Genomic DNA, 18,482 nt, shown 5'->3' on the forward strand with positions numbered 1-18,482 from the left:
ACCGGTGTGCTGAACTAATAACGAATTGGGATTTTTTTGTTCACGTGACAAATCTTACGCATTGGCTGTGTCTGGTGGTGGCATGTTTAACGACACATTTATATTTACGCGATCTAATCCAAAAATCTCTATTATGGACACACTATTGCGTACACTGTAGAAGGCAGTGTTTCTGGACACATCCTCAACAATTCAATCAAAGGGGCAATTAGAAGTAACATTCTTCATGGTGGCAAGACGTTAACTCCCCTTGCCTAGTATGCAGGAGGTCGTGGCTTCAATCCTGACACTGACGCCTGTTAATTTGGAGTTTGCATATTCTCTCTGCCCGTGGTCACGTGGAATTTTCTCCGGGTCGTTCGGTTTTTCCCTCCACATTGAGAAAAATACGTTTATAGTAATTCGCTGCTATACATTTCCACACGATAAGTCACTTTGATGAGCTATAATTTGTGGCCAGGTCACTTGTGAAAAATAGCTGTATAGCTCAGTGGGCCTTACCTGCTGAAATATAAATTGTTTAGTTTACAGTTTAGTTTATTCGAGAATGAATGTCTGCTAACTGGGTATTTTTAAACAGTGTTCAAGTATTTGCGCTCGTACCCCAAGGTTACATTTGTCCGGAACTGTGTATACAGCAAAGGCCAGAAATATAACAAATAATTATTGCGTGCACGAGCTACCATTACACTTTTACAGGGTTCCAAAATGCACAACCCGTTATAATGTAAGTATTGATTATCAAAGCAACAAGGGTACCATTTGGCAAAGAGTGGGGAAAACAAATCGTTATATTGTAATATTGAATAAGGTAATGTGTTTCATAAGGGCTTTTGGATGATAATAAAAACAATTTTTATTATATGTTCCATCTACGTGGCTTTACCGAAAGACCCAAAGAATAATAAAAACAACTTTGAGAAGTGTACAAATAACTTTTCTAGAAACGTAATTGCTTACGAGCTCAGACTTGTTACCGACGCAGTGATATAACACTGGTATAACCTTCAATAAAAGCTTCATCCAGTATTATATAAAAACACATTAATGACAATTAATAAACCAAAAATTATTATCCGCAGATTTCCTTGCAACCGTTTTAACATGAAAATGAAATTTTGATTCATTGTAAAAGTATGAACCTGGGACACATTAAAATTAATCTGAGCTAATGATTCTTCTCTCCACTTTTAATAATTGCCTCAAGCTGATAAGACTAAGCATGCCATTCGACTGTTGGGCCAACTATTGCAGGTACACTGGTGGAATATTAATGAACGTTTCCATCAAATTTAGATAAATAAACAGACTAAACCACAAAGCTTTAACTTCGGTCCGAATGGGTCCCAACAAGCACTGCATGCAAATCAATTATGTAACTATCTTTAAAAAAAAGGCGTGACATTTTCTTGCCGCCTTGGCAGTAACCACTCGCTTTTTCAGATACTGGGCCCTCTGTAGTGAAAACGTGTGGGTTATTCCCCCTTAGCCCACAATGGGCTCTCTCTCCGAAGGCTGTCGATGCCGATACTCACTCACGCACTCCTCCGCAAGTATCCTGCCACAGATGTGTCCACACTGCAGTAACAGCAGCTCACAGCAATGACTCACTTGCCTCAAGATCTTTGTCCTTCGTTCCTAATTGCCTCCCCAGCCATAACCTTACAGCATGCCGAGTGAGCTTGACATTTAAACACCAGATGTTTATATATTTGTTTACCTCCCGCCCCCCCCAATTAAATTCCAGTTACGCTATCAGCTACATGCCAGGAGAGATCCATTGAGAACTCTCCCCGAGCGGCGCAATCCTTACGTGTTACAGAAGTGTATCCCAACCTCTCATAAACACTTGCTTCAGCTGCACCGAACCTCACAAAAATAATATTCAGGGCCTACCTTGGCTCCTCCCACCCTCAACCAGTATATATATACAAGGAATTTATCTTACTTGATACAGCTATCGTGCTGTGACGGTTCCACCTGAAGACGGAGGCTTGTGTTGCCTCCGAAACGTCGTGATTTTATTTTATTTTTATTCACTTTTATTAATTTTTAAAAAATTTACCTACGTGGCTTTACCGAAAAAACCTAAGAATATCTCATAACACTGTCAAGCCTCAGAAAATGTTTGCCAAAAACAGGGTTTGAAAAAACAAATCATAAATGGTCCATGGAACTGCTGCAGATAGGTGATTCACCATCAGTAAGCCACAGGTTGGGGACCACCGTGCTAGAGAATTGCCCTGAAAATGAGTTTCACAGAGCCATGTCTGTGATCCCTTCAATTTATCAAACGCACCAAGAAGCACATATTTCACGCAAAGCTAAAGCAAAATATTCATCACATGGCAGTCAAATCGAACATTGTAATTGTCAAGCTAGAAGTGGGAAAAATCAACAAATAATGTGATTTTGCTGTGCGCTCATGAATCACTGGGCTAAAACCATCAATTCCTTGTACCTGAGAACCAGAGTTGTTCAAACAAGGCTGAAAGAAAATCTAGATTTATAAACCAGGATATCAGTATACAGTGCGCTGACCTCTGAGTCACCCGGAAACCACAGATTACATTTCCGCAGGTAACTGCGTTATCACACACACACACGGTTAAATTCCTCACCGAGGAACTCACCAGATCTCATCAGATCTTGGAATACAAGCAGGATGCATGATCAACATGCACAATGTGTCGTGATATGGGGACAGGGCTATGTTTAGCACAGCAGAGGGCAGTCCAGCCAAATCCGTTGTTCTGTACAATAACTCCCCATACTCTTAGTTCTTTCGGTAAAGTCACGTAGGTAAAAATATGAAATAAAAATTAATAAAAATCACGACGTTTCGGAGCCAGATTTGCTGCATCAAGTGATGCAGCAAATCTGGCTGTGAAAGTCCCACCTGATGACGGAGACTTGTGTTGCCTCCGAAACGTCGTGATTTTTATTTTATTTTTATTAATTTTTATTTAAAAAAATTTTACCTACGTGACTTTACCGAAAGAACTAAGAGTATGAATCCTTGCAGTCACGAAAGCTTCAAATCTAGAAATAACTCCCCACTTTCAGTAATTCCCATTCAGCAGTGGGGGGGGGGGGGGGGGCAAGTTACAGCCACGCAAGCCCCATGACCAACAAAGCCAAGGGGAGGCCCCTCATCCAGCAGTGGATTTACAAAAGGGCTGTGCATGTAAAGTAAACCGTTAAATCACAAATAAACTCACCATCACCACACACCATTGCGTTAAAAGTAAATGTTCTTTTGTGGGAAGACATTTTTTGAAAAATAGCATTTACTGTATCGATAAATGCCACGAGTGCACATGCTCTCACTGTGCATGGAGCATTGTCAATGCCATCTGTCGAGATATGTCCGCACTCCAATTGCAGATGGGGGTTTCTCTTGAACGTGTTTGCAGGGTTTTTGTTCGTTTGTTTTAGCCAACAAGGGATCGCAAACGCACACGTGCCCGCTTTGAGCGTGTCTCCATCTGCTGGTGCTCACTCGCCTCTACAGTTACATGGGGAAGTTCAAAGTCAAAGTTGGTTTCAAATCAAAACGAGCAATGAGGCGGTGCTCATCTCCAATTTGCAAGGCCATTGGGGAAATTATATGTTTCTATGGCGGGGGAAAGTCCATCCAAAGGACAACCAATGTATACTTCACAAATTGGTATGCATTGTAAAGGCCCCAGAGGGATGATGAGCCGAGTCAACCACCGACCCGGAAGTGAACTCGCAGCCTTCCAATGACGAGCCGCTCACTCCAACACTGAAAACACGTTTTAACAGAATTTACATACGAACAAAAACGGCAGCAACTTAATTTTTTAACACTTTGTGGCAAATTGCACAAATATGATCAACAATTATCAACCAGGCAACTCAATGTCGCACTTTTAAAGCTAAAGAGGCAATCCTTGCATTTTTGTTATGTTCAGCATGCAGTCCATCGCCAGGACGATGACCTTCGGCATCTTATACGGTTATGTTTGGTTCCTGAGTTCGCTTGACTTAGCAGGACCGGCATTTGAACGACACTGACACACCCTTCCACAGAGATCGATCAGATCACGTGACAGTGGGCCGAGTAACTCTTGAAAACCAGCTTCACCGGTCGACACTGGAAACCATCACTTCTAACCCCCACCCCCACCCCCAATCTCCTGGCTTGTGTTACTGGACATCTGTGAAAAAGAGCTTTATGGATCATTAGATTCCTGTAGTAGAAATAGATATTCTGCTCCGATTCTGATTCTGTTGTTGTATCTTGAGCCAAGCCTATGTGTCATTGCACGCCACTGTATTTCCAAGACAACAAAACCGGTTTCAATCTAACGGGCAGAGCACAAGGCGCAACCCATCCAGTTTATTTTGCAGATTGGCCACATCAGGTATGTCCCATTCACTTAAGTGAATAATGCATCGTCCTCTCCCGTCCAATTCGCCGGCAATCTGTCAGCAGCGCCCGAGTGAGCCTCTCTGGTAGAACGCAGATGGCTCGTCTTTGGTATGCATTTTTTGCAGCCTGAATTTAACCGACGCATTACTTAAAATTTACTCGGCCACACCCCAGTGGGCCCAAGCGAAATGGCACCGTGTGGAATGGTGCTGGTGTGCAAAGGAGAAAAGCATTTAAAATCATTTTTCATTGTCAAACCAATGACCACTCGGTCTGCTCACTTAAATATAAAATGGATATACCAATGATACAATTCTGTGGCGTAGCATTCAGGTATTACGAAACTATTAGCGATGCCTGTGGTCAAATCATGCGGCCATGTGCTTCATCTCGATAGACATCAAAACCTAAGCAAGGGTGAACCTGGAAAGCGCTTTGAAAAGGTGACCATCATACATAACAGGCCTGGTGTCATATCGGCTGTGGGGCTCTGTGGTCGGCAGCAGAGGGTTGAGCAAAGCTATTGTCGGACTCTACCCCTGTGCTCGTAAGTCTGCCCCCATCTTCAAATCGAATTTACCAACGTGGTGAAGCATGGTGAAATAATTCTAGATTTGAAGCATTTGTGACTGCAAGGATTCATATTTGTCGGTAAAGTCACGTAGATAAAAAAGAATAATAAAATAATAATTAATGAAAATAACTAAATGAAATCACGACATTTCAGAGGCAACACAAGTCTCCGTCTTCAGGTGGGACCATCACAGCCAAATTTACCTTGATACAGTAAATTTGGCTGTGACGGTCCCACCTGAAGACGGAGACCTGTGTTGCCTCTGAAATGTCGTGATTTCGTTTAGTTATTTTCATTTATTATTATTATTTTATTATTATTTTCCTACGTGACTTTACCAAAAAAACCTAAGATTATGGTGAAATAACCCCAACAACCTACATGGTGTGTAGAGGCCCTAATCCAGCAATGGAATAACATATGGCTGTTCATGTATATTATGAGTGATTGAAGTATTAACCATTATAAATAATATTTATTTTAATCGTTATTGTAATAAAATTGCAACTGTTGTTTGCTGTGAATGTTTTACCAATGGGAGTATTTGTTGCGTTCGAATATTACATTTTAAACATTAGATGTGGTTATAATTAGACACTACGGTCCATACAATAAATACAAATTTGGATTGTAATTGTACAATTTCACTAAAATAGATACTGGTACTAAACTGCAGTGCAAGAAAATATAAAACCTAAACCCCATTACTTACTTACAGGTTCATGGCACATAAGCAACAGTTTTTTGGAAGAAGCTCTTGTTAGGCGCAGGTGTCATCAATGTATGTATGTAGAGCTTATTTCGCACCGTACATAGCGAAACGTGCTAATCGGAGGTGCGGGGGGGGGTAAAACAAACTAATGCAGGGGAAGGAAAACAAACTTAACAATGTGACTTTTGACAAAACACCAATTATTCCGACTTGTAAATGCGAAACAACAGAATGGCCAGTCTGTCCTTCTCTGGTGGCACAGGTGGAATGAAACAGTGTTTCTTCACCTGAGACTCTCACCACACCACAAACACGGGTAGCACAAACGCTACACTCAGCAACTCAGGTTGACGAACACTCATTTGTACAAGACACTCTTTTGGAGGTCGCCTTGAATCCCCAACGTAAAACTTCTCGAGGTCAACCTCCTCGCTTTTGAAGTCTGCCTCTTTCTTCGGCAGGAAGCTCAAAAGAACCCAGACCAGAGGCTCCTAAGAAGCATCTCGCACAATCGCTTAAGAACAATTTTTACAAAAATTACACCTATTGCTCAGTTGGTTCAGTGCCCAGTTAAAAAAAAATTCCACTCATTTGCAGACTCTTGCTGTGACCCTGAGGCACCGTCAGATCTGCCAATTGTGGTATGCGACCAACCCAATCCAGTGCGACTCTTCAGTCGGTGCGAGGTGGAAAAATTTGCGACAAAAGGGAAACCGACCAAAACTCACAACCCGACCTTGAAAAACTGTGAAGTGCAATACAATTCCCTGGTAATGCAGACTTACCAGTCACACAGAGTACACAATACAAGTGAAGTATGTATGCATTCATGAAAACACACGGCGGTTCACGTTACGCTGCGTGCTCACATACATTGCTGGGTGTTACATGGCATCGCCTCCGTTTGTAAATTGCTGCAAAAATAATAAAATAATAAAAATGCAGAGCTGGCTTACATTACACAAGTCTGCATTACCGTTGAGGGGGCATCAGGTGTCTTGTATTCACATACAAGGTCTGCCAAAAAAGATGTCCCCAAGCTGAGATCGTGTTGCGACCAAGGTCCAACCAGAAAGGAGTGCCAGAGTGCTAAAGGGAATTGAAGCAGAAAGCATTACGCGATGGCGCATTGCACCGATAAAAGCCGCCAGCTATATTGCTGAATGTAACCGCCACTACGTGGGCCAAAGTACAACACGAGACCGTGTGCCTTTTCCATGCGAGTGCCTTTCCAGTCATCCGATGGGAACTCGCCCATGACCAAAATTACTCCGGGTGCATTTGAAGGTGAGCAACAGCTAAACCTGGATGGTGCTTGGGATGGCCAAGCACCATCCAAAGCCAGGGAGTCATAGGCCGCTGCGAGGCTGTGCTACGTGTTGGACACCAGTGGGCAGTGCAAAAAAATCCAATCTGTTCTCCGACATCTATACTACTCTGCCTTCGTAAAAAAAGCATTGAACATTACGGTGAAATGTGGTCATATAACTGCCACAACCGGCATGGCGTAGCAAAGTCCTCATCCAGCAGTGAACTTTACACAACTCTGTGTGAATGTCCACTATCCCATAGACGTATGAGCCAAGGTTTGTGCTTAAAAGTCTCGCTTTGAGATGCGATATAATTTAAGCACGGCACACAGTAAAATGCAAATCCTTACCCTTTAACAGTGGTACTCTACCGGACCCTTGTGAAGACATGAAACGAGTTACAAAACTCACCACATTTGTCAAAAACACTTTTTCAAGAAGATATATTATATAATGGGTGACGTTATTGGGCAGTGGTCCATCTTCAGAGCAAAGAGGTGACTGAAGGACCATTGCCCAAAACTTCACCCATTAGACATCGTTTTCCTATTTAGGGCAGTGTTAGTGAGTTGTTATTATTAATGGCGCTTGTGCCCCACTGCCAAAGCAGTATCACATCAAACATATACTTTAACATGGAACTACGGTTATTAGGTTGCCCTCGTGAGCCGTGCGCTTGCCTCCGAGTTCAGGGTTTGCTGGTTCAAATTGTTCAAATCCGACCTCTGTCCACCAATAACGAGCTTCGGAAACATTACAAAACAGACACGCCGTAGGTTAACGTACATAATCACACCTTTTTAAAAACGGCATTATTCTATTGTGCATTGTACTGTAGTCGGTATAAAAAAACGAATGAACGTTAATCATTAACTTCTTCTTTAAACACAGCCTAAAAGCTCCACCTACAGTTGACAGATACTTTGTACTGACTCGGCTGAAATGTAGGGTATGGGCATATAAAAAAACGTAATACACGAAACAACAAACTTCATGACCTGTCTTCACAATGTAAACGTGTCCCTTACGAGCTTACCTGTGTACCGGATGCACAAAACGGCAGAGACATGAGCAATAATGTGTTTGTTTCCACCGTGCGTTTGGGCAAGGACTTCTGCGGCTGTGGTGAGCCAGAACACTTCAGGCTGCAAAGCGTATAGGTTTACAGGCCCCCCCCCCCCCACAACAACCGTGAAGTCAATTAATTATGTATGGCAACATGCGCAGGCAACGCCATCAGACAAAGTCGGGGTGAAAAACTAGCCTTCCCTCGCAACTGAGCAATGCTTCTGGGTGACAAATACGCACACAACACCACAGAGGCGATGTTCCGGGGCTTGCTAGCTCATCCGAGATATGGTTGACAGCACATGGCTATGTGGTGCGGCAATGCCCACAACACCAGAAGTACACACGCACAATATGCCACTGCCTTCAATTAAGGCAGTCTGGGTAAAAGCTTCCGGGCGATTTGAAAAGTACGCAGCACAACCTGCATTTTCAGTCTCGTTTTATTGTGTACACGCGTACAAGCCTCTTGTCAATCCACTGTTGGATGACAGCCTCCCCACGCCATGTGTCCGTCTTGAGGACCACAGTTCACCACACTGGTCAGTGCGGGTTTGGCGTAGGCAGGGAGCATAGACGGAGGATGGTACCGTACAAAAACTCACTTTTTAGCTACACTGCTCCCTGCTGTCCACAACTTCACCCTGCAGCAGCCGAAGATAACCCGTTTCAGGTACCAGCCTCATCCCAGAAGTCTTTGGCTCAACCCTGCTTACTGTCCGAGATCTGCCAAGATCAGGCGCCTTCCAGGTGATATGGTCCTCAGGTCGTTTTACTGAGGTGTACACAATTTATAAGTGAGGAGTGTGAGTAACCTGCGCCGTCATTCACTCAAGTTTTGGGTTTGGCTCCAGCCTTGAGGGTACAAAGCTCCAAAAATAGCAAATCGTCTCCCTCCGTCAATACAATGAGCACTCAGGCAAGGTATTGTCCAAAAACCCACGAAAATTGAACGCCCGTTTACTCAAGCCTCCTACAGAGCCACCTAATACCCCCCCCTCCCAACCTACAACACAAGTCCTTCGTGCCAAATGTGTCATTAGTCACCGGGTGGTGTGCGCGCAAGGTTCCACGCCGTGTCACCTCGCCGCAAGTCCTCCCATGCGAGGGGCACCGATTGAGGCGCCATAAAAGTCGTACGGCATGGCTTTTCCGGTTATAGTGGGCGCAGGGGCTCGCACAAAGCGCACATCAAGCATCGCTGGCTGTGGATAGCACCGGCTTAAAAGCAGCTTTACATACCACAGCGACGCATTTTTGTGCGCACATGACAACTTTTAAGTGAACAAATCCCAAACAAATCCCAGATGTTTCAGGTTTACAATGACGATTATCCAGTGCACTTCACAATGACAAAGTGCATTTCTGGTGGAGAAATATGCGACTGTAAGCTTGTATTTTGTTGCCCTCAATACAAAGTTAATCGTTATTGAAGCACTCGCGATTTTTTTCAGTGTAAGCTGTTGCACCTACTTTCACTTGCAAATTATTTAGTTTAACACGAAGGCTTTCGTGACCAATATCATCCGTAATAGAGGTTGTTGGGTTATTAACGTGATCTAACCCAAAAACCTCAACTATGGATGCAAATTATTTTTTAGGGTACATTTTATTACACGCCCTGGTTTGTTCGTAAAGCTAAGGCTAGGTAAATAGATCGATATCGAAATGTTAAGACTGGGTGAGCAAACTTAAGTTTTTTTTTCCCCACGAAACCCCTGTACCTGCTGACTCGGCTGACATTTCATAAATGGCAAGGCAGATGAAGAACAAAAAACTGACAAAAAGTATGAATGAAAACAAACATTCAGTGCTGTAGTTCCTCAATACTGTGCTACACGATACCCACTTATATTTTAGCAGATTGTAATAAGTGGCCAGGTGTGCACATTAATCTTCAATATCATAAAGACTCATGTCATATAAGAGAGAGGATTTTTACACATTCAAGCTCTATTCTTTTAACAACGTGCAAATTACAACCTCGTACCTGCCAAGCGAATGTTTGACATCACCCTGTTAGGCAAAGTTTGTAATGACTAACAATTTAAATAATGGCTGCAGGACTGCTGAAACCCAGTCAAAGTGAGGAAAGATAAAATATTCATGACAAAAAAACACATTGGCTCTTTGCTCTGCAGGGCATGACGGCTCAACCACACACCATTACGCGAATTCAGCAGAAATCCTGCTTACTCGCACTCGTTCTATAAATAGGAATCAGGACATCCCTTTTCAGTTGGCTGGGAATAACACATTCCTGCGGAGGAAGCTGGTAGGAATGTTGGGTTGCTCGGTCAATGGCCAGGGTCAACGGCGACGTGGTGTATTCCGCAAATATGGCCGACTGTGAGGGCGGGCACAAGCCGGCGTGAGTAGGTTAAACGTTGAGTTTTATAAGGGCACCACGGGGTGACCAGCCCCTCCCCACCCAGCCCCTCCCCACCCAGCCCCTCCCCACCCAGCCCCTCCCCACCCAGCCCCTCCCCACCCAGCCCCTCCCCCCCCAATTTTTGGATGCACAACGGACGGACACAATCCCCTGTGAGCTGGTGGAACCAGGTGGTTCCTACCAGTATCAACACTCAACAGGGACCATCTACAAATTCTATTTGCTGGCTAATGACTTTTAATGGACAGCACAACAATCCTTGTTGGCTATTCAGCCTTGGAAACAAACTATAAAATGTGCATTACATGAAAACCCGCCATCAATCTCGCGAGCGCGGATATGCGAGAGATCTGCATTTTTTTCTCATACGCAAGCAATGTCACGTGAATGCCATCCGACATAACCACGATCCGGTATCATGAACACAGCATCTGGGCGATTACAACGTTAAGCTGCGTCATTTAAAGGGCAGAGAGAGACGGCACTAAAAAGGGAGCATTAAGGGGTTGACGTTTAAACAGGAATTTCAATTGCGCTCCCGTGCACAAGCAGCACTCGTAGAAAGGCAATCACCATCACGATGCTAGCAGCCAAAGCACTATATAGCTTTACCATCCTCAAGATGAATTTAACAAAACACAATTGTCATCGCCGACAAGCCGTACACACCACACATTGGAGTGGCACACGCCAGGGCAAGAGGACACATATTTAAGACCAACAGGCAGAAAAGCTGAATTGAAAACAAAAAATTGTGGAAAAACAAGCGTTTCCATGCACACACTTTTATTTGCACTCAAAAGTATGAGTACATTCTTTTTGACACGGGAATTAATCAAGTTTGATGTGCTCAATAAAAGTGGGTGGCCTGCATAAAGAATATTAAACGTATCAAAAGGAAGCCACCCACTTTTATTGATCACATCAAATTGTGCTAATTCCAAGGTCAAAATAATAAAATTTCTACTTTTGAGTACAAATAAAAGCGTGCGCGTTGTTAATCTTGTTTAATACCTTTGTGTTTTACTTGTTATGTGTACTAGTGTTACTAGTTGTGTGTACTTGTGTGTACTAGTTGAGTACTTGTTGAGTATACTCTTTGGTGCTTTCGGTAAAGTCACGCAGGTATAAAACAAATCACGACGTTTCGGGCGCAACACAAGGGTCCGTCGTCATGCTTTCTCACCTGATGACGGACGCTTGTGTTGCGCCCGAAACGTCGTGATTTATTTGATTTTCTACCTACGTGACTTTACCGAAAGAACCAAAGAGTATGGATCCCTGCAGTCACGAAAGCTTCAAATCAAGATACTTGTTGTGTACGAGTTGAGTGTACTCGTTGTGTACACTAGTTGTGTACACACTAGTTGTGTGTGTGCACTAGCTGTGTACATTACTTGTGTGTACACACTAGTTGTGTGTGCACGAGTTGTTGTGTACACACTAGTTGTGTACACACTAGTTGTGTATACTACTTGTTGTTGAGTACGTGTTGTGTACACTAGTTGTTGTGTACTTGTCGTGTACTAGATGTTGTGTACACGTGTTGTGTGTGTACTTGTTGTTGTGTACACTACTTGTTTTTGTGTACTAGTTGTATACTACTTGTTGTGTACTTGTTGGTGTGTACTTGTTGTTGTGTACTTGTTGTTGTGTACACTACTTGTTGTTGTGTACTAGTTGTATACTACTTGTTGTGTACTTGTTGTTGTGTACAAGTTGTTGTTGTGTACTTGTTCTCGCGCCAAGGATGAAGAGGGCAGCACAGCGGCCGCTCCGGCGCCATGACGATAGAAGCGCGCCTCTCATTGGTCACAGGCTAGCCAGCAAGAGCCGCTGTGATTGGACAAGACGTTTGTCGCCCGAGGTGGGTGTGATCATTCAGGATTTCAAAAAGGGGGGAGGGGGGGTGGAATATCCGATTATTAATTAGTAAAAAATTGTTTACTAAAACGACCTGAACGATTTTTTTAAAAATAAAATCTTGAATTGTTACACAAGGCGGCGAGTCTGTGTTGAAAATTTCAGCTCGTTCGGCTTTGTAGATCCCAAGATATTAAGCGTCAAAGATTCCAAAGAATACAGAAAACACGGAAAGTTCAATAAAAGTGTGTGAAAAAAGTGCACGATAATAATAAAAGTGTGCAGTAATGAGATGTGGATGATATATGAAAAAAGTCATTAAAATAACTTGTGTTAAACGTCGGTCCAATTTGCTAAGTGAATGTCCCAAAAAAGAGTGTAGCATCAAACAAATGACCGTTTCAAACTAACAATGTACTCCGTCGATTTCTGAAGATCAATGGCAATTTTTTTACACAAATCATTAAACGCAGAGGCATGCATAATGGACATCTTAATCGGAAAACGCAATTAATGTTGAGGTTAATGGATACAATGACCGGTCGTCAAATAACGAGGCACCCATTTTACATACAAAAAGCCATCCCTCCTGTTTGGTGGGTAAAGAGCTCTTATGTTATTTTACATTTTGTATTTTTCAACTAAGCGTAAAAAGTACGTATAAGTGTTATAAAAATGCAAAGCAAACCACCGCAACAAAGTCTGCATTTTCTTTTTATGACTGTTGTTCTACTGTTACTAAGATACAAAGGTCATTGGGTTCCTGAGTGATCTCACCTATGACAACATGACTAAACGCGTTTCCTGGTCTGCCACACTTGTGCAAAACACACACCACGAGCTTACCATGTCAACATTAATGAACGTGTTCAGGGCCTCCCGATACCGTTACAGGTCCCAGTGGTTGTTTGACCACACTTCACCAAACTGGTCAGTACAGGTTGGTGAAGGAGGGAAGCAAGGACAGAGCATAGGAGGGTGCAAAAATATGTTTTTCTTGACTGCCCTTGACTGCTAACATAGCCCCCACAGCAGGCTACAATGCCTGGTTAATATATGGTGGTCACTCATCCAAGCACGATTCAGGCTCAAGCCTGCTTAGCTCCCAAGACCTGAACAGGCCAAATGCATTCCACATTTGGTCACGGTAGTACAGGATGTAATACACCCAGTGTTGTATAGGTATTTGAGGTAGGCTAGCAGGCAGGTAGGCACATAGCTAATGTGTATCAGCACTTAGAATGAACCATGAATAATTGAAATACAACCATTTACATCATATATTAAGCCAGTAAGAATAATGAAGATATGAACATGATGCATAGGCTTTAACAATATTAAACACAGGATGTTGGATGGAGGGAAATCAATAGTGTGAAATAGAGGTCATAAGTGGAGATGAAAAAAAATGCTGACACACAGAATATCTGATAGTACATACGTAATAGTAAAATAATTCCAGGCCTATGCATAGATGGACACTAACACGATGATATCGTATAACCTGCAGAATATATAAACACAGAGTAATAGATAATGTTTATAAACACAATGTGGCTAATCAGAACAAGGACCTTTGCTGTGAACCATCCACTATTGGATGAAGGCCTCCCCAATCATCATGATCTATCTTATACAGAAACAATTATCCAGCTTTCTATCTCCTGCATAGAAACTTATCTCATTGCTACATTTATCGATTAGCACGGTTGGTTACGTACGGTGTGAAAGAAGTTCAACATACGTACGTACACACCTGGACAACCTCAAGAAAGTTCCTTTACTTTGGTTGTCACTTTGGTATTCTCACGACCGGTCATCATGCCTTCCAGCAAGGGGACCTGCCCAAGACCACTTTTATGAACAGCCAATATGACGTCTCTAACTTTCATATATTCTCAAATCCACATGTTACTCTTCCTTGTCCCCAAGTATAATGCCAAGTGTGAATCTCTCCATTAAAAATATACAAAGCAGTCGCAAAGGGACTTGGCAGACACGGAAGGAGGGTTTATTGTCCAAAATGTTAGCCATACTCTGTTAGTATGGCTAAATGTTAGCCAGTTACAGATTTTACTGTTGTAATACTGTTAATTAAACACTAATTATGTTTCAGATATTGTTGTGTACTCCTACCAACACAGTTACTTAATTTCTTCTTAATTTCTTGCAGGCAGATGGACACATGACTAAGATACTGTAGATACAGCAATGAAAGACCCACAAAAGCAATACATTACTAATCAAATAACAGGTTAAGAAAATAGGGTTTGCGTTGCTGTCACTGAAAGGGAAGAAAAGATCGCAACGTTTCAGCTGACAAGTCTTTAGGAAACATGAAGCGATACACAAGAATTCTTACAATCCTGGAAATGGTAAGTGGGTTCAAACATTTTGTTTGATGGCCAGATGGCAAATTAACCAGACACATAAAGGGAAATACACGTAGAGCCCATTTGCAAATTGACTGCTGGATGGATGGGGTGGGCCCTCTCCACGCTATGGAAATCATCTTGAGGGTTATAGGACAAGGCGGACACAGACGTAGGGGCACAGAAGTACAGTACAGCAATGGATTTCGCTGCACTGTTCTCTGCTGCCCTACCATATGGAGCCTGTTAGTCTACAACTTGTTTGTGCATGGTGGTCATCCATCCAAGTACTATTGAGGTTAACCCCTCCTTATCATCCGAGATCTGAGATCGAGCATTTTCCCGCTGATGTATGTATGTATGTTGAACTTCTTTCGCACAGTACGTAGCCAGCCGTGCTAATTGGACGTGCGATCACCGTCATTAACATGTTTTCGGCATGGCAGTGCTATTCAGTGTGATTTGGTCAAGCGATCCCCAATGGCAAAATGACTCGGCACCACCACACGGCGATCCTATTTACCTGCTCGAAGCCGCCACCTTCGTCTGGATCCATGGGAGGTCCCAGTCGAGGATGAGCCAGGGCCGGCTCCGTGGCTGAAGCAGAGCGGGGTCGAAGCCCCACACCTCCACTCTGCTCCCGCGGCAAAGACTCCGCTTTCCTGTGCTGCTGCGGGCTCGGCCTTACCACCGACGTCGCCGTCGGCTGGGCCAGGGTAGCAGTGGTTGTCGTGGTGGTGGTGGTGGTGATGGCAGCGGTGAGCGCTGGTGGTGGTGGTGGCGGTAGTGGCGCTGGGTCCAGCTGGGTCGGTCCCGAGCCCCGTTTGCCGGTGCCGCTGCTGCGTGGCCTCATCTGCTGCAGCACCCGGTTGAAGGCGGTCTGCCGATCTTGGGTGCCCGCCGTGTCTTCATCGGCCGTGGGTGGCACAGCCGATCCATCCCGCTCAGACTTCTCGTCCGACTCCTCGCAGTCCGACTGCTGCAGCAGGTGCTGCTGGGAGTCCGAGCCGCTTCCGGGGGCGAATCCTACCCCTCGGCGGGTGAGAGGGGACGCCTCGGCGAGACCGGGACCCGTGGCTTGCGCCTGAGCCTGGCTCGGAGTCTCCAAAATTGGCGTCGGTGTCACCCCGCGGTCTTTTGAGCGCTTCCGCGGCTGAAAGAGCTGCTTGAAGCCCTGCCCGAACAGCGTTGCTCCTGCAGGCCCTCCTCCTCCACCACCACCAGCAGCTGCTTTCCCACCAGAAGCCACAGATCCTCCAGAAGATCCGACGGCTCCGGTTGCTGATGCTGCTGCTGATGCTGATCCAGCTCCACTTGCTGCTGCCTCTGACCCTGCCGCCGTGTCCGGGTCACTGGGCATGACCTCTCCACCTCCATGGCCCAGCTCGGCAGAACGAAATCGCTTCATGGCACCCAAAAGCCACTTCGCCTCAACTTTTGAGCCTCATTTAATGTTAATGTCGCCTCATTTAGGAGCTTACTTTTCCTTTCGTTTATCTCCCCCGTGGGTGTGTGTGTGGTTTTTTTTCTCTCTCACTTTCTTTCAATGGTAATTGTTAAGCAATTCTCCTCGCCTCCTTTGCCTGTGTAAAGGGCTGCTGCCACCTACCTACCTTACCAACCCTCACGATTTAAGAGGCGTGGAAATGCGTGTCAAAGTGCAACTTAAATATACAAATAATGGAAGTCTCCTTTATGGCGAGAATCAGTTGTCTTAAAAAAAACTATTTTGTTAGTTTCAGTTTAGTTTGTTTTAGTTCAGCTAATTCTAAGAAGCCCGTACTTTAAGTTTAATCGCTACAGTCGGTGGTAGGTGACGCTCTTTATACGCCAACAAACCAACCTAACTATATTAACAAGTTGATAATGTAGTACTCTTAATAAGCAGCTCTGCAAGGAGAACACAAACAAGCACAGCAACAAGAAGAAAGCAAATTAATAACACGAAACAATCCACAAACCACCGCGCGCACTCAAAAAGAGCCTGGTCCCACACAAACACACAATCTGCTTGGGCCACCTCCATTACCACCACACAACCACCACCACCAACACAACCGCTGCTAAAATCAACACAAAACAGCTCTACCGAACCTGCAACAAAGCGCAACAACTAGAAGAAGAACAAGAAAAAAAAACAACTGCCGGTCATTTTAATAACACAACAAGCCCGTCCACCCCCATTCCCCTGGATCGCATCACACGAGCACCGAGTTTTGCCACAACATCTACCGGCGAGCGTTTGAAGCCCCAAAATGTGTTTTTGTTTGCGAGAACCAAGCGCTCACCTCTCTCTTGCCTCCCTCTCCCTGCCGCCTCCTGCCACCGTCTACGCCGTGGCCGCCCTCGCTCGGCTTCTGCAGCTTCTGCAGCTCGGCACGACCACGACCCCCAACCCCGTCGGGGGTTGTGTTGGTCGTAGTGGTGGGTGGGGGAGGGCATTTAAATACGACGTCTCCAATTCCCTACGCTGCATAGGCGACGCGCTCCGACGTCTCGTGGCTTTCTATTGGTCGGCGAGCGGCACGCGCCACGTCGCCGAGCCAATGGGGCGCGAGCTCGCGGCGCGTCTCGGCTTAAGCGCGCTGGGAAATGTAGCGCCCCTCTGTCGGAGGGGTGGGGAGGGGGGGGTAGTTAGTTTATTATTTATTTATTTGTTCGCCACCAACTTCCCGGATGCGGTTCGGGACGTAAGAGCGGGGGGGGCGGGGCGGGGGGGGAGCTTTGGCCAATCGCAGCGAGGCTTGTTGACGCGCAAGCCAATCGTGTTGGAGCTCCGGAGTGACGTCACCTGGAGTTGTGGGGCGTGGTGATGGGGGGGGTGATGGGGAGGGGTCATGGGAGGTGATGGGGGAGGGTGGGGTGGTGATGGGGGGGTGGTGATGGGGGGGGTAGGGGGGTGAAGGGGGGGTGGTGATGGGGAGGGGTGATGGGGGGGAGGGTGGGGTGGTGATGGGGGGGTGGTGATGGGGGGGTAGGGGGGTGAAGGGGGGTGGTGATGGGGGAGGGGTGATGGGGGGGAGGGTGGGGTGGTGATGGGGGGGTGGTGATGGGGGGGTAGGGGGGTGAAGGGGGGGTGGTGATGGGGGAGGGGTGATGGGGGGAGGGTGGGGTGGTGATGGGGGAGGGTGGGGTGTTGATGGGGGGGTAGGGGGGTGAAGGGGGGGGAATATGATGGGGGGGTGCTGGTGATGAGGGGGCGGGATTGTTGTGTGATGGGGGGGAGGTGATGGGGGTGTAATGGGGGGGGGGGGGGGTTAGCGCTACGCTGCGCTACAAACCCGGGGAACCGAGTTCGAATCCCGCTCACGGCCAACACCAGTGACGATTATCTGAACCGGTCATAGGTCTCCCCTAGGTCGACTCAGCCTCAAATGTGTACCTTTTAAGGTGCGTAAACATCGCAGCCGTGTCGACAAAAAAAGGCGGAGACAAAGACGGTCGGGCGTGGTTCTGGCCACCCACCCCCTCGTATGCCGTGCCGGCCTTCATATAAGTGCTGCTCGCTATAACAGCACTTGCCCTGTTCACAGGCTACACGGGGGACCTTTGTCTTTGTCTTCTGGTCGGGGGGGGGTTTGACGGGAGGGGGGGTTCCGCCCTTAGTGATGCGCGTGCACTGCCGTTGCATTTCGTAATGCGGATAGGCTTCGGCGGTCGAGTGGGGGGGGGGGAGCTCGCTCGTGATTGGTCGTTGTCGCCCCCCCCCCCCCGCCTTGCGTCTGCCTGAGCGGCGTCCTCTGATTGGCGGACGCCGCCGCGGGGCTGCTTAAGCGCGTTGGGGAATTCGAA

General features: G+C 45.8%; 1 protein-coding gene across 1 annotated transcript in view; it reads right to left on the reverse strand.

The window, feature by feature from the left end:
* The window catches only part of LOC133351819 (transmembrane and coiled-coil domains protein 2-like), a 51,695-nt gene extending 34,558 nt beyond the window's left edge, over positions 1-17,137 (reverse strand). Inside the window, 2 exon segments of the mRNA XM_061567377.1 lie at positions 15,214-16,580; positions 16,979-17,137. Coding sequence (XP_061423361.1) covers positions 15,214-16,098 — 885 coding nt within the window. The 5' untranslated portion in view covers positions 16,099-16,580; positions 16,979-17,137.
* Between the last annotated feature and the right edge of the window lie 1,345 nt (positions 17,138-18,482).

Source organism: Lethenteron reissneri, chromosome 38 (assembly GCF_015708825.2).
Source record: "Lethenteron reissneri isolate LAM-NWPU_2019-01 chromosome 38, ASM1570882v1, whole genome shotgun sequence".
Lineage (NCBI taxonomy): Eukaryota > Metazoa > Chordata > Hyperoartia > Petromyzontiformes > Petromyzontidae > Lethenteron > Lethenteron reissneri.